The sequence below is a fragment of the Salvia hispanica genome, chromosome 5, assembly GCF_029641045.1.
Source record: "Salvia hispanica isolate PSC_SH4W2 chromosome 5, Shi_PSC_v1, whole genome shotgun sequence".
NCBI classification, from domain to species: Eukaryota; Viridiplantae; Streptophyta; class Magnoliopsida; order Lamiales; family Lamiaceae; genus Salvia; species Salvia hispanica.
Genome location: NC_142696.1, coordinates 25,781,850 through 25,796,685, shown reverse-complemented (window position 1 = coordinate 25,796,685; position 14,836 = coordinate 25,781,850). Strand labels below are relative to the sequence as shown.

At 33.8% G+C, this 14,836-nt stretch overlaps 2 protein-coding genes across 2 annotated transcripts; one reads left to right on the top strand and one right to left on the bottom strand.

Annotated features, from left to right (window-relative positions):
- Positions 1–755: 755 nt before the first annotated feature.
- LOC125187164 (transcription factor MYB52-like) lies at positions 756–2,829 on the top strand. Its single transcript, XM_048083695.2, has 3 exons — positions 756–1,171; positions 1,798–2,178; positions 2,381–2,829. Exons 1-3 carry the CDS (start codon positions 1,057–1,059, stop codon positions 2,587–2,589), a joined length of 705 nt encoding a protein of 234 aa, XP_047939652.2. The 5' UTR covers positions 756–1,056; the 3' UTR covers positions 2,590–2,829.
- A 1,895-nt stretch (positions 2,830–4,724) lies between these two features.
- LOC125187163 (BTB/POZ and TAZ domain-containing protein 1-like) lies at positions 4,725–7,081 on the bottom strand. The gene is made up of 5 exons (XM_048083694.2): positions 6,896–7,081; positions 6,590–6,714; positions 6,027–6,330; positions 5,634–5,950; positions 4,725–5,184 (listed from the first exon to the last, which is right to left on the bottom strand). Exons 1-5 carry the CDS (start codon positions 7,034–7,036, stop codon positions 5,007–5,009), a joined length of 1,065 nt encoding a protein of 354 aa, XP_047939651.2. The 5' UTR covers positions 7,037–7,081; the 3' UTR covers positions 4,725–5,006.
- Between the last annotated feature and the right edge of the window lie 7,755 nt (positions 7,082–14,836).

Below are 14,836 nucleotides of genomic sequence, written 5' to 3'. Positions count from 1 at the left end.
AATTTGGTTTGGCATATGTGCATTACTTTATAACTAATTTCTCAAATTATTATGTACAAGTTATTAGTCAATTTGTTAAATTTAAAACGTAAAACGAAAGAAAACATGTGACAATTTCCTTAGCCACCGAGATCATATTACCCAATGATTAAATCCAAAAGGTAGTAACGAAATACGGCCAAAGTTAAAATAAGATAGGTGCATATATGAATGAAATGTGGGACTCATCACATAAAAATAAAATTATCCGATTTCCTTTTTATATGTATATTTACTGTTGCACAAAACATATTTTGAAATACTATATGAGTAAATTAATACGCAATATATTCCAAGGGATGTGGGAATAAGTTCTGTGAATAAGCTACCAAGCATTTCAATGCAAGTCAATATTGAGGTTATCAAATTAATTTCCAATTTGCACACACTCCCACCCTTTTATTTAGGTACAAGCGTGCTATAGGTTTGAAATCTTAGATCAAATAAAATTTGACAAGTGTGAGACATCGTATTTATTGGATGTATAGTTTAAATAGTGTGCATGCAGAGTTAGAAGGGAAAGACAAAGTGGTTTGGTGGGTACATGTAGGTTAGAATTTTGGAAAAAATGGATGTTGAAAGGAGAACGACATTTACCCCACCAAGCAACCCCCTCTCTCCTTCCATTCTACACTATTTCTCTCTACCATACATATACTAGTAAGTAGTATATATATCTCGAGATAGAGGTAGAGGTTGTAGGAGTACATGTTGTGTAATTAAGTGGGTTAGAAGTAGCATCAACTGGTGGTTCTGGTCTGTCCAAATCCCTCCCACTCTCTAACGGAAAACACTTGTTTATCTAACCCCTTTCCTATCTATATATTCTCTTTTATTTCCCACTTATCTTCTTTCTTCCTCATCATCATCTTTTCTTCTTCCTACACATACATGATTCTGTGACTTTTCTTGATAAATAATCCCTTTTGAGCTTTGATTGTTGAGTTTGCAAACAAGGAAAAACTGAGTTAGGGCTTGATCAACCTACATATATATCTCTGTTGTTTTGTCGTTGAGATGTGCAGTAGAGGCCATTGGAGGCCGGCAGAGGATGAGAAGCTGAGGGAATTAGTAGAAAGATATGGACCTCATAACTGGAACGCCATAGCTGAGAAGCTTCATGGTAGATCAGGTATATATATATATACACTTTCTCATGCATATGTTTTGTTCCTTTATTAATTTTTTTTTTAATTTATAGAGAAAATAAATACTATATTGAGCTTTTATGTTTATGTAATTCATCAAATTAATAGTTTGTCCTATTTTGAAAAATTAGAATAAAAATAAGTTTAGAATAAAACAAATCATACTAATCCAAATTAAACAAGAGCGCTGCTCACATAGAATACTTACAGTATGTAATATGATAACATATCTCCATGCGTAATTTGGAAATTGAACTAGTTTTAGTATATTAACCTCCAAACTTCTAACTAAATTAGGGCTTCAATTAAAAAATTACACACGACCTCAATTATATCTCTACATATTCAAAAATAGATTAGTTATCTTAAAAACCTTTTTTTGCCATGAGAACCTGAGAATATTTTAATCTGAATTATACGTTTGCCCCGCGGCCTGAAAAAACCACAATAAAATGCTTCTCAAGTTCTCACTTAAAGCTCTTAATTATATGAACATTTTCAAATTTCATGTATATAATCACATCCTAAATACGTACAGTCTTTAATTTTTGCATGCAAATTAAATTCGTAATTATTAGTACATAAAATGTTGTTGACATATCTATATCAGGGAAGAGTTGTAGGCTGAGATGGTTCAATCAATTGGATCCAAGAATCAACCGTAACCCCTTCACGGAGGACGAGGAGGAGCGACTCCTCGCCTGCCACCGGATTCATGGCAACCGATGGGCCATAATAGCGCGGCTTTTCCCAGGACGCACCGACAATGCCGTGAAAAATCACTGGCACGTAATAATGGCTAGAAAATGCAGAGAGAGATCAAAAATCTATGAGAAACGATCAAAGATTGATATCGGCAGAGGGAAAAATTCGAGCTTTAATAGCCTTCAAGAGAGGTTCGAGTGTCCATTGAGATATAATTTTCAAATTGCAGAGTCGAATGAGCCTCAATTTTGTCAAACACTAATTACTAGAATGAACATAGATGAAGGTAATATATTTTTTTACTTATATTATTACGATTAGGTACTTATCTCAACATCTTTGACATGTATTTTTTCGAACTTATTAAACTGATCTCATGCCTTGAGATGAATCCTTTATAATTTAATTAGCTTATTAATGTTTAATGCATGTACTTGTATACCATCAATTAATTAATTAATTAATTAACGCAATTCTGATTAATGCAGAAAGAAGCAAAGGAGTGGAGTTCTACAACTTTCTCCAAATCAGTACTGACTCAAATAGAAGTGAAGTAATAGACTATGCAAGGAAAGAGAAACAAGACGACGATGACGAAGACAAAGAAGAAGAAGTTGATCAGAAAGAAGCTTTGTTTCAACGAAACGAAATCCCTTCTTCTCCACCATTTATTGATTTCTTATCGGTGGGAAATTAATTCTTTTTGATTCACAAAGAGAGAAGCAGCTTAAGAAACAGGAATCTTGCAAAAAGTAGCTTAATTTCAATGATCCATATACCCAAATAGAGTCTTTCAATGTATGTATCCATTAACAAAATTGAAATCATTTTTGATGCATATGTATGAAATATACAGTATGTAATTTGCATGCATGCAGCTTATTTAAATATGTACTGTAATCCATACTGTCAATGAGAAAATTAAAGCAAATATACATACACGTAGCATTAATTTCTCATGAAGTTGGGTGTTACATGTCTCGCACTAAATTAAATATTGTTATAATTAAATAATGTCGTTTACATTTTTTTTTCGTTTGCATAGAGCAAACATTATTTTTATGCATATACTATATTATAAATTTAAAAATGGGAAAAACCTCTAAACTCGAACCAATTTGCATATTTTATTGTTTACATATTATAGCCCACGTTTCATTGTACCAATACTCGTTATATGTATATTTAGGATTTTATTTAATAATAAGTAATAGATAGTATGGCAAGTAAATTATTTTACGCAATGATATCATAAATCTCATTGTTTTTCACATTATAGTATACTTAATTGGGCATATAAGACTAGAAGTAAATCATCATCGGGCCTAGAAGTAAATTATTATTGGGCCTATGGGACTGTAACTCTAGTATATTGCATTGATCAAGTGTGTCAAGCTTAGATGGGAATGGCGTGTTCATTTTATTGACACATTGTAATTCACACACACAAAATAAATACATAAATAAATAAATAATTACAAAATAATACGGAGTACCAAAAAAAACAGACACACACGACCTGTCGATGCTCATGTTGGTCTGTCCCTCTTGGCATGCCACTATAAAAGTTTACTTTTGTGACCTAAATTCACAATATGAATGTGAAAAATGTGAAAATTCTGAGGGGACAAAAATAATAATAATAATGTCTAGCAATATAGGAAAGATTCCCCAAGATTTGTGACAGCCACCTACAACTTCTAGTGATCAAGATTCTTCAAATTAGTACTACTAATAGGGGAATATTGCAAATTGGGATATCTAACGTCAGATATTCTCGACAATTACAATGTTCTAAATTAAAATTGTCATGAATTTTTGTAGTGGAAAACCATATGTATATACATTATTTGTACGTAATTTTTTTCTTTCTGTCATTTCAATTGGTAAACGAGAAGATGATGAGTTACATATCGCGCGGTTGAGCTTATTTCAAATATTGTAGATATTGGTGGCATGAATGATTTAAGTTATGAACATATATTAGACTACTGTTTTGATAAAACTATAAAATTATCTTGCCCCAAATATTTAAGATCAAAATTAAATTTACAATATCATATTTTGTGACGAGATTATAAGATATTTTCTATTCGGGAAAAATAACATGAGGGTGGCATCATGAATCTTAAATCAAATCAAACGATGTTGAATAGGGCATTTGAAAACTGATTATTACAGAAAATATGCAAGCTTGGGATTTATTCGTTTGCTGAATAAATTGATCCCAGATGCTAAAATGATGCTCCGTATGAATAATCTTGAGGTAAAGAGTAATGAATTTAATTATAATATAGCATTACCTATTTTATTAATCGGCTCCAAGAAATCTTTGTGATTTTATACTGTTAGACACCTTTTTACACATTTCTCTGTCTTTAATCCTTGTCATTTTTCATGTAGTGAACATGAGTCAATTTCAAGAAACAATTATGATAAGTAAAAGTAAATATCCAAGTAAAATAACATCTATGATGGAAAACATAGAGTACTTATAGGTATTTTACAATTACTTACACCAATTTCCCAATTCTTCAATACAATAAAGCCCAAGTATTGAATTCAGTGAAGATTGATAGTTTTTAAAATGCCCATTTCAATATCTACTTTCTACATTCTCATAATGATTTTACTCCAATCCTTCTCTAAGTATAAAAAATCTACTCTATATTAATATTAATAGGAGTAGCCAAATATATAAGCAAGGAGAGTAAGTTTGTAACTGAACTGCATCTCAATCTTAAACCAAACCAACGCGATCAACTCATATGGACTATCGAGTAGTATAAGCGCATGTTTAGTAACCATCAAAATAAATAATCCGACCCAAAATTAAAGAATGAAAGCTACTCCACTTGCATATCAAAATTCACAACTTAAAAACATAACTATACTACACTCCGTACTAACAAACCAACCAATCCACTACCAAAAAAACGTAGTAGATTATTACAATCAACTAGTTGGCTTTTCCTACTTTTCCACACACACACACAGACACAAGGGGAACAAAACTACTATGTGACAAGTGACAACACACAACAATAACCACCACATTTTTTTAAAACTTCACTTTAGCCACAAATTACATGGCAAAGTAAAGTGAGAATTGATTTACAGACTAACTCTCCTCATCCTGCGAGGATGCAATGCGATCCGGGGTTCGTCCACTCTCTTCCTCATTGGTAGGGAGAGAGAAGAAATGGTTCTGGCTGAGACCACCTTCTTCACAAGCAGTCTCCACCGCACATCATTCCCTCGTCCATCTTGTTGTGCCTTTAACTTGAATTGCCTGCCACAGAACAAACCAAACTTTAGTTGATTGTATGCTCAGCTGTATGAAATTGAAATTATATCATACTCTATTTGATATAAAATGTGACTATGTTAACAAAATCAGATTTAGTGAGGCATATTCTTGTTCTTAAATCAGTAAATATCTGGCAGAGTCATCAAAATATATACATAATCACTTTTTCTGCTGTTGTACAAACAGCTCAATTCATTTTCCTTTTCACAGAGAATCTTCAGTTTTATATATTACACCAAATAAAGTAGTATCTGATTGCATCTCTTTAACACAATCTGCTACCATTTAGAGTTGGCAAACAAGATACAATCTGTATATGCTAAAAAACTAGAGTTTTTTTCTATATGGTTGGATCCAAGTGAGTTTCCATATGTTATGCTAAATCATGTAATTAAATATAGATTGAAAGATAAAGAAATGCTTCACATTACCTGCAGAGGGGGACTCTGCATTCATCAGGCTCATCACAAATCGAAGAGTGCAGCTTGAAGAGCTGCAACATCCGCGTGCAATGCGAACACCCTCCATCACCTCTCTTCTTGCAAACACCGAAATGCTTGATCAGAAGCTGTATCCCTTGGCAGGTCGAGAACTTGCTACACGGAACCTTATGCTTGTTCGGGTCCATGTCACAAGGGCCAACGCTCATGCATCCCTCCGAACATATATGCTCAAGACAATCCATTGCTTCACTCAGCTGCATATATAAACTCTGCTCCCGCCTATGCCTCCTCGTTCTCTTCCTCCTCTACACAACATCAACAAAAGTCAGTTTCCAAAACATATGCACACTATGAATTTGAGGTTTGAAGGTGTAGATATACCAATTCATTTTCATCGATGTATTGTAAAATCTGGAGCTCGAGATGAGGATCGTGGTCTTGCAAGAACTTCCACGCCTCGGTTTCCTCAACAGCTTTGTAGCTATTAGTCAAGAATCTCATACATTGGAGGTAGAGATCAGGCGCGTCGCACAGTCTTGCAAGCTGAAGCACATCAACCACGTTTTCGACGTTCAGTCTCCTAGCTAAGCCTCTTGTGCATACCTGCTTCAGCTGCTGTACAGAGTAGACATGGGATAAGGCTAAGAGGTGCATTCCATACTTGTCCATTTGCTCATGGCTGCACCTGAAAACCGATTACACACGAAGGTCAGTTTAGTAATTGCATAGATGATATTGGAAACACGGTAATTGGAATCAGAGTAAATAAAATATCTGCTGTCAGCCAATCACCAAACGAATCGGCAAAAATAAGCCACGTGATTATGAATGGACAGCCGATGTTGAAATTTCAGATCTTTTAGAATGAATTACTATTGATTGAGATTTGAAAGAGATTTTCGAAAAAAAATGTAAGTATTATTGATAAATTGTACTCCACTTACTTGGCGAAATACATAAACTGGAGGAAGATGTGGACGGCATCGAACGGTACGCCGGTAATCGTGATTTTCGGTTCGGTACTCAGGTGCTTCTCTATCATGCTCTCCAGCACCGGCGATGCTGATGCCTGCAATTTTCCCCAATTATAAAAAAAAAGTTGACATACATTTCCTATGAACATAAAAATCGAGATTCTGAATTTGAATCTGAATCAGAAAAGAAATCTGTAGCATGCAAACAGAATTACGGCGAAAGCGAAACAGGATCCAAATGCATTGAGCTGATGAATCGAAGATCGGAGAGTGTACCAGAATCTTAGAGTGAGCGCAAATCCGCTGACCGGCGGAAGTGAAGACGTAGATATCCGGTTGAGGCATGTCACCGGCGCCGGCGAAGGGGGGAACGTATTTCAGTCTCATTCTGGCGGAGAGTTTCTTCTTCAGTTGCATGATGCTTGATTTTTAATTTCGGAATGTGAGAGTTGGAAAGGCTGGATTGAATTTATTTATAGGCGATTCATTCACCCAATTACGTCCAAATGAAAGGTAAATATTGGGCTTTCAATTCTCAGGCCTTTATTTGTGGTCCATTTTGTTTGGTGCTTCTAATTCACCACTTAAGTCCATCATTTTTTTATAGTAAACAAATATATGTAGCCAATAGTTTTATACTAGAGTATTCACCTAGGGCTGGGGAAAAATACCGAAATACCGGCCTTATTGTACCAAAAAAATACCGAAAATACCAAATTTTCGGTATACCGTGACTTTCGGTACGGTATGATACCTTACCGAAAGATTCCGGTAAGGTAACGGTATAAATTTTCAAATACCGCGGTATATTGCTGCATACCGTAAATCAAGGTATATACCGTAAACTAAGGTATATACCACAAAAATATAAACACAATTATATATAAAATATATTTTATATATTTTTAAATTATAAAATCTATTGTGAAATATAAATATAATTATGAATAAATTATATTTAATTTATTTTTAAAATTATAAAATATAAATAATATTCTAAATACTCTAATTTTTTTATTTTAATTGATGTTGAAAGTCAGGTATACCGCAAAAGTAAGGTATATCGAACTTCGGTACGGTATCGGTATGGAAATTCGTCATACCGAAAATAAGGTATACCGAAGTTCGGTATACCGAAAACTTTGATAAGGTAAAGATATGACTTTTTCGTATACCGAAGTTCGGTATTCACCAGCACATCATGTCCAATTAAATTTACTACATTACATACTCACTCTTTTAAAAAGTCCTATAATGAGATGATTTCCAAGAATATATGTATATTATTAAGAAGTGAGGCGAATGCCCCATTTTCAACTATATATTAAGTTATTTACTAAATGCTCCTTATTAAAATTGTCAAAATCACCCTATATATTATTTTGCCCGCTCTCATATAAAGAAATGAGGATTTCAACATGCTTTGCACATATAGACTGGAATGCATATGCATGTGACAAGAGATAGACAAAGAGGTATACTATTGACTTAGGCTTGCTATAATGCCATGCAGAAATTACTGGACCATTCACCAAAAAGCCTCATAAATTAAGGGAGGTTATTGAAGAATGTATTGATGAGACATAATCATTACTAAGTCATGGAAGACTACAAAGGATGATTTTAACACTTAGATATAAAGTTATGTTAATTAATTACTTTTCAATGTAGCAGTCTAACTATTGTAATTTTAATTAAACTTAAATTTTAATTTAATTAGGGAAGTACATATTGTTGCTTGAAGTATACACCGCTTGGATGTTTAATGAGGGAAAATTTGAGTTGAAATGGTTGTCGCTCCTATGGTGCGGTCAGTAATAAACTACACGCAACTTATATCTTCTAAGTTCTATTGTGGACGACAACTTTGTTTTACAAGTTCAGTGTAATGAATTTTTTGTTCATTTGAAATAATTATTTAATCCGTAGTCGGTTTTTCATTAAGGCAAAATGAATGCAATGTGATGAGAGACAGTTTTGGGTTTAAATGGTCAAGTATAAGAGGTGACTCAAATGAGTATAAAACTATAAACAAACGGCCTTTTGAGATCCGAAGCGTCTAGAATCTAATTGCCATGCTACATACTTTAATCACGCGTGTAAATATAATTCCTTTCAACACCACACTTTTCCAACTTGTCACATTATAATGAATCAAAATATTTAGTTCATATTGGAGCTCGAGGATGTCGCGTCGTGGCAACCCAATCCCCACTAGTGAAAAATCTCAAAATGGTTATCGTGGACAATTGTGGTCGATTAATTTTACTATATTAAATGTGGTAGTTACTAGCAAGATTTTCGTGGTGGTAGCCATAGGTTATGAATTTTATGATGAGGGGTTTGAGGGAAGTATGCATTCTCAATTACTAGTGATGAGTGTTTGGTTCATGTTTTGTTACCTAATTGAGAAGTTAATTAGGGGCAAAGTTGATTATTGATTTTTTTATCGATTTTATAAAATTTTGAATCTTAGTCTTAACCCACCCAAACCAACAAAAAATGACAAGCTCCAGTTTTGAGCAATTTTCACTGATTTTTTAAAACGATTTTTACACTATTAATATCCATGTATAATTAATTCATCATGAAACACTATGAATTTGTTATAAACATTATGAAGTGACAGTAAAAATGATGATTCTAAAAGTGAATTTGTCATCTATGACACTGGATATTGCACCGCAAATTTTATTGAGTAAAACAATGAAATCTAATGTAAATCTTTATGATATAATGATCGAAAACGATTTATATTTTTATACAATAAGTATGGTTTCTATAATAGTTCAAGGGCTTGGTAGTTCGACTTTGATTGATGGGTAGGTGAGCATACATAATTTGCAGGTTTTGTGGGGATGCTCTTATTGAGAGGTGAATAATGCACAAGATTAAGTAGGAGTAGTGGATAATGCACAAGATTAAGTAGGAGTAGTTTGATTGGTCCCAATATAAGAATGTAAAGACATATGAGTGTTGACACTTGGTTTTGATTGGTTTATAATTAGTCCATCTTCACTTTATAGCATGTCGTTTAATTACACGTCGTACTCGAATTTTAAAATATTCTATGTGATTAAAATAAAGACACATAGATTCATATGTGTGGTTTGGTAACTTTGTCTATACATGTTATGAGTGATTATGCATCAAACTAATTTAAAAAAAAAAAATCAATGGCTTGTATCTCGAGTATACTTAACTTATACTACTATATTAATAAAAAATTTGAATATATATACGCATGAGTGTAATTTTAACTTGGCCCTCGTTGTAACTTGTAATTATATATGTTCGAATACACAAGAACATAAGAACATAGTAATCTATTATCTCAAAAATGAAATTGGACAACTTCCAAAAAAGTGTGTCGCAATTCATTTAATAAGACCTACTTTTATATTACTAGAATATGAAGATCTATGCTGATGTATTTGTACAGATTTTTAGCTAATTAGAGTGTGCCAGACCGAGTACCCTTGCTAATGTTGTCATTGTCGCCTTTTGCTTCCGAATGACATGCATGACTCCGTGTGTGAGAAGAAGAAAGAGGGAGAAAGATATAAATGAGGAAAAGATATTGAGCTCTACCCATCTCGTGGGTTACTTATTTAATTTTAATTACTATGGTTTAACCTTATACCTATGGTATTGTGTGAATTTTAAGTTACGCGTGCGAATTTCAAGTCATTCTTTCGTGCGAATTAAATACACATAAATTATTCAATTATAAGAGTTTAGTCTTATATCTATGATATGTCATAATGACTTCTCAACTTGATTTGCAAACACCGTGCGATTTGAAAATTTTATTTGTAAATCTGACAATTTTAGTTGCTTTTGCAGAGAACACAATCGAACTGCACATAATCTGTGATTATATTGAAGAAATCACAATCAGGATTCCAAAGAGATCGAACATGCATATGTTTCGATGTCAAAATTTGATAAAAAATTTCTAGTTTTTAAAAGAAAATAATTATTCGTCTAAATTATTAATCTTGTTTTTTCAAATAGTTAACAGAAAAATTTGAAAGCGAAAAGAAAATGCATACGTCAAATTGCACATCATCTATTTTGCAAATCTCTAGCACAAAATATGTCAAATTGCACATGATCTATTTGAATGTTGAATTTCATATCTTAAGGGATTTTATCAATTAATGAGCGGTAAATTGGGTGGTTAAACGACAAAGCAAGGTGTATTTGGTGCAATATAGGGAGGAATTTAACATTAATTGATTATTATAGCAGCAATATACTAAGTAATTGTTATAACAGCAATATTATAACAATAATATTGAAACGTAGTATACTAACTGCAAGGTCTTAAATAAGTCCTAAGATTACTAAATTAATAATTAAAATTAAATTACACTAAAACCCTAACCAAACTTAGCTACATGGACGGGAAGGGGACGCGGAGAGGCGCTATCCGGATTGGAGGGGAGGGACGCTGCCGGGTGGAATTGGGCGGGCGATGCCTAGTTGGAGGAGACGGGCAGCAATGGCTGGTGGAGTTGAGGGGCAGCAATGCCTGGCTGAGCGATGCCAACAAGGAGTTCATGGACGATGCCTGTTGGGTGAGCGATGCCAGCACAGAGTAGAAGGTCGATGCCTGGTGGGAGTTGGCGCGCTGTGCCTGGTTGGAGTAGAAGGTCGATGCCGGAAAGGAGTGGAAGGGCGGTACCTGGTGGGAGTAAAAGGTCGATGCAGGAAAGGAGTGGAAGAGTGATGCGTCGAAGGAGTTGGCGGATGCCGTCCGATGGGAGTGGGTGGGTGATGCCGTCCGGTTGGAGTAGGTGGGCGCTGCCGTCAGGTGGGAGTTGGTGGGCGAATTTTAAGTCGCCGTGCGAATTTCAAGTTATTCTTTCGTGCAAGTTAAAATACACATAAATTATTCAATTATAAGGATTTAGCCTTATATCTATGGTATGTCAGAATTACTTCTCAGCTCGATTTGCAAACACCGTGCGATTTGAAATTTTTTTATTTGTAATCTAACATCTTAATTATTTTTGCAAAGAACACAGTCGATGAGCTGTTCGAACTCCACGCAACCTGTGATTACAGTTAGGGATATGATTATACGTCAACCTATGGAGTTCATACAGCTACTTCTTAAAGAGACGGCATTGAGAGGCATTTCAATGATACAAAAATAATTAAAACTGTAAGATTTACAAAACAAAAATTTCAAATTGCACGGTGTTTGCAAATGGAGCTGAGAAGTCATTCGGACATACCATAGATATAGGCTAAACCCTTATAATTGAATAAATTTATGTGTATTTAATTCGCACGAAAAAATGACCTGAAATTCGCACGGTACTATAGATATAAAGTTAAATCCTAGTAATTGAATTAATAAATAACATACGAGATGGGCTGAAATATTACTGCATGTGCATAAATATATTTAAAGTAAAAAATATTTAATATTTGAAAATAAGTAGGAGTGAAACAGGATCCATGTTAAAATCTAACATTTGCTATATAAATAGGGAGTAGTAATAGTTTCAAAAATAGATAGATTGAACTTAAGCAGAATCTAAGATGAAACTCAAAATCAGGCCGAGTTTATGGGCTAATACCATTTTGAACTAATAGGGCTATATGCGGGCTTGGGCAGAATATTAGTCAATGTTCATAAGCAATTTCCCTGAGCTGGATTACCATAAGATAATAATTATTAGTAATTCCTCTTGATTTAACTTGCAAACAAAATTCTTTTTAAGGGTATTTAAAAAGAAAATTTTATACAGTATTTGAAAAAACCTTTGTTTTTTTTTTTTCACAACAAAAGAAAGAAAAAAGTACTATATATTTGTCAATCTTGCTTCAAGTTTAACCATTCACAAAGCTAAATGAATATTTAAGCTAATTATGAATTTCAATCCTTACTGTATTTTTTCAAAGTTAAGTCAATCAAATATTACTTGTTATAACATGAAAACCAATTAAATTTTATGTATTTAACCATTTAAACAAAATTTGAATTGTATAGATACATAAGGTTTATCTCGACATTGTACTAGTACTTCATTCTTTTTTTTTTCTTTGGTTTGACTATAGATGTACCAAACTTGTCTTTGGTGGAAGCCGACTAATCCTGCCCAACTGATTTGCGGATTAAGACCGAAAGTGTTATCCATATCATAATCTATATACTCCCTCCGTCCCGCTTTAGCAGTCTCATTGACTTTTCTATACTCGTTTTGTAAAAATGATAATAAATAATTAAAGTGGAGAAATAATAAAATAAAAAAGAGAATAATATAGAGAATAGTCTTATCTACATTATTCTCTTTTTTACTTTATTATTTCTCTACTTTAACTATTTATTATTATTTTTACAAAACGATTGCAGAAAAGTCAATGAGACTGCTAAAGCGGGACGGAGGGAGTATTAAACACCAAATAATGTCTATCAGGATTCTATATTGCAATATCTCGACTCATACGCCAAATGAGTCATAGCTGTGTTAGTCAATTGACCAATTTACTTAATTTATTATTATTATTATTATTATTATTATTATTATTATTATTATTATGCTTAACTTAATAAAAATTATTTCCCAGCCCACACCATTTAAATGTGTTAAATGCGTGTTAATGGGCTCAAATATTTAATCCAATAACAAAGTGTTTATTATCAACTGTATGCACAATTATCTACAAATATCGAAAAGATTTAATTAACAGTACATATTAAAATCTTGTCCAAAATTTATAAATATTCAGAAAAGATAGTCAAAACTAGCGTTTCATATATGTTAGATACAGCTAATGAATTAATATATATGAGTGAGTACCATGCTCAAGTGAATGCCGTTGGTAGCTGGAATCAAAATGAAGCTGGAACCAGGGAAGAGAGGGATGCCCCGTGGGGAGATCATCCAAATTTCAGGTGGACTGATCTCGTAAGTCTATCCTGAGCTAATTGATAGTTTCTGAGATCATCTTGACCATCATTATCATCAATATCGTCATGATTCTGCTCAGCCCCAGCTCCGCCTTGAGCTATATCATCGCTGAACTGATCGTCATCAGACTCAATATCAACTCCACCTTGTAATGTTATTTCAGGAATCACTATAACACAAGAAGTCTCGTTTTGGTTTTCCTTGTTCACTTCCTGATTTTAAGCTGTCTTGTGGAGAGGCATTACATTCTCTACAAAATCTACATCCTTGCTTACAACAATTCTTTGCTTCCTAGACTAAATACATCAAAGCCTATAGCCAAGCATCACACATCTTAATGCCCTACCATCCAACTTATAACTTTGCTTTTGATATGCAAATGTCTTGAAACCAAATATTCTGACCTGAGAGTAGTCCCCAAATCTGCCACACAATCTAAAGTTTGGTGTCTCACTATTTATACTAGCTAGAAGCTGGACACATATTGATCAATTCTACGACAGTAGCGGATGCCTCTGCCCAAATTTATGCCTTTTGGTTCCTCTTTTCAGAGAGAGTTCTCAAAGTCTATAGACAAATATTCGAGTCCATTATCCATTCTTAGACATTTCAGAACACAACCTTTCTCCATTTCCATCATTTTACACCACTCCTTGAATTTTACAAATGCTTCAGACTTTTTTTTCATACATACATCCACATCTTTCTTGAATAATCATCTATGATTGTCATGTAATATTTTCCACCCCCAACTGAGTTTAATGGAGCAGACCCCCACAAATCACTATGTGCATATTCTAAGGGAGATTGTGATGTATGATTACCTCTTGATTATGACTGCTTCTTTGATTTGGCCAGAATGCATTCTTCACAAGGTTCCCTATTCTTGTCTTCAGCCATGGGGATCACTTTCTTCTTGACCAGCTGATTTATGCTCCCATTAGTAGGATGCTGCAACCTCATGTGCCATGATTTGATGGAGTTTATCATCAATATTTATTACTGAAGCCTGCATATAGTAAAGACTCCCCTTCCTTTCTCCTTGCATAACCACTACAACATCCTTTCTAATTATCATTCTACCTCCAAAAGACTCAAAACAATAGCCCTTACGCTCAAGCAATCCAAGTGATACGAGATTCCTCTTTTCTTCAAGAATTAATCTCACTGAGCCATCACTTAGCTGCAGCCTCACACTTCCAACTCCTTTAATCGTGCAAACTTGATTGTTTCCAAGAAGCACAAAACTAAGCCCAACGGTTTCGATTAAGGACTCAAGCCAATCAAT

What these genes read in the sequence shown, in the direction of transcription:
- LOC125187164 (XM_048083695.2), top strand. Translation starts at nt 1,057, where the DNA reads ATGTGCAGTAGAGGCCATTGGAGGCCGGCAGAGGATGAGAAGCTGAGG. An exon ending in GAAGCTTCATGGTAGATCAG is followed by an intron (nt 1,172 to 1,797) that starts GTATATATATAT and finishes TATCTATATCAG; the next exon opens with GGAAGAGTTGTAGGCTGAGA. An exon ending in TAGAATGAACATAGATGAAG is followed by an intron (nt 2,179 to 2,380) that starts GTAATATATTTT and finishes TGATTAATGCAG; the next exon opens with AAAGAAGCAAAGGAGTGGAG.
- LOC125187163 (XM_048083694.2), bottom strand. Translation starts at nt 7,036, where the DNA reads ATGCAACTGAAGAAGAAACTCTCCGCCAGAATGAGACTGAAATACGTT. An exon ending in GCGCTCACTCTAAGATTCTG is followed by an intron (nt 6,715 to 6,895) that starts GTACACTCTCCG and finishes GGAAAATTGCAG; the next exon opens with GCATCAGCATCGCCGGTGCT. An exon ending in CAGTTTATGTATTTCGCCAA is followed by an intron (nt 6,331 to 6,589) that starts GTAAGTGGAGTA and finishes ATCGGTTTTCAG; the next exon opens with GTGCAGCCATGAGCAAATGG.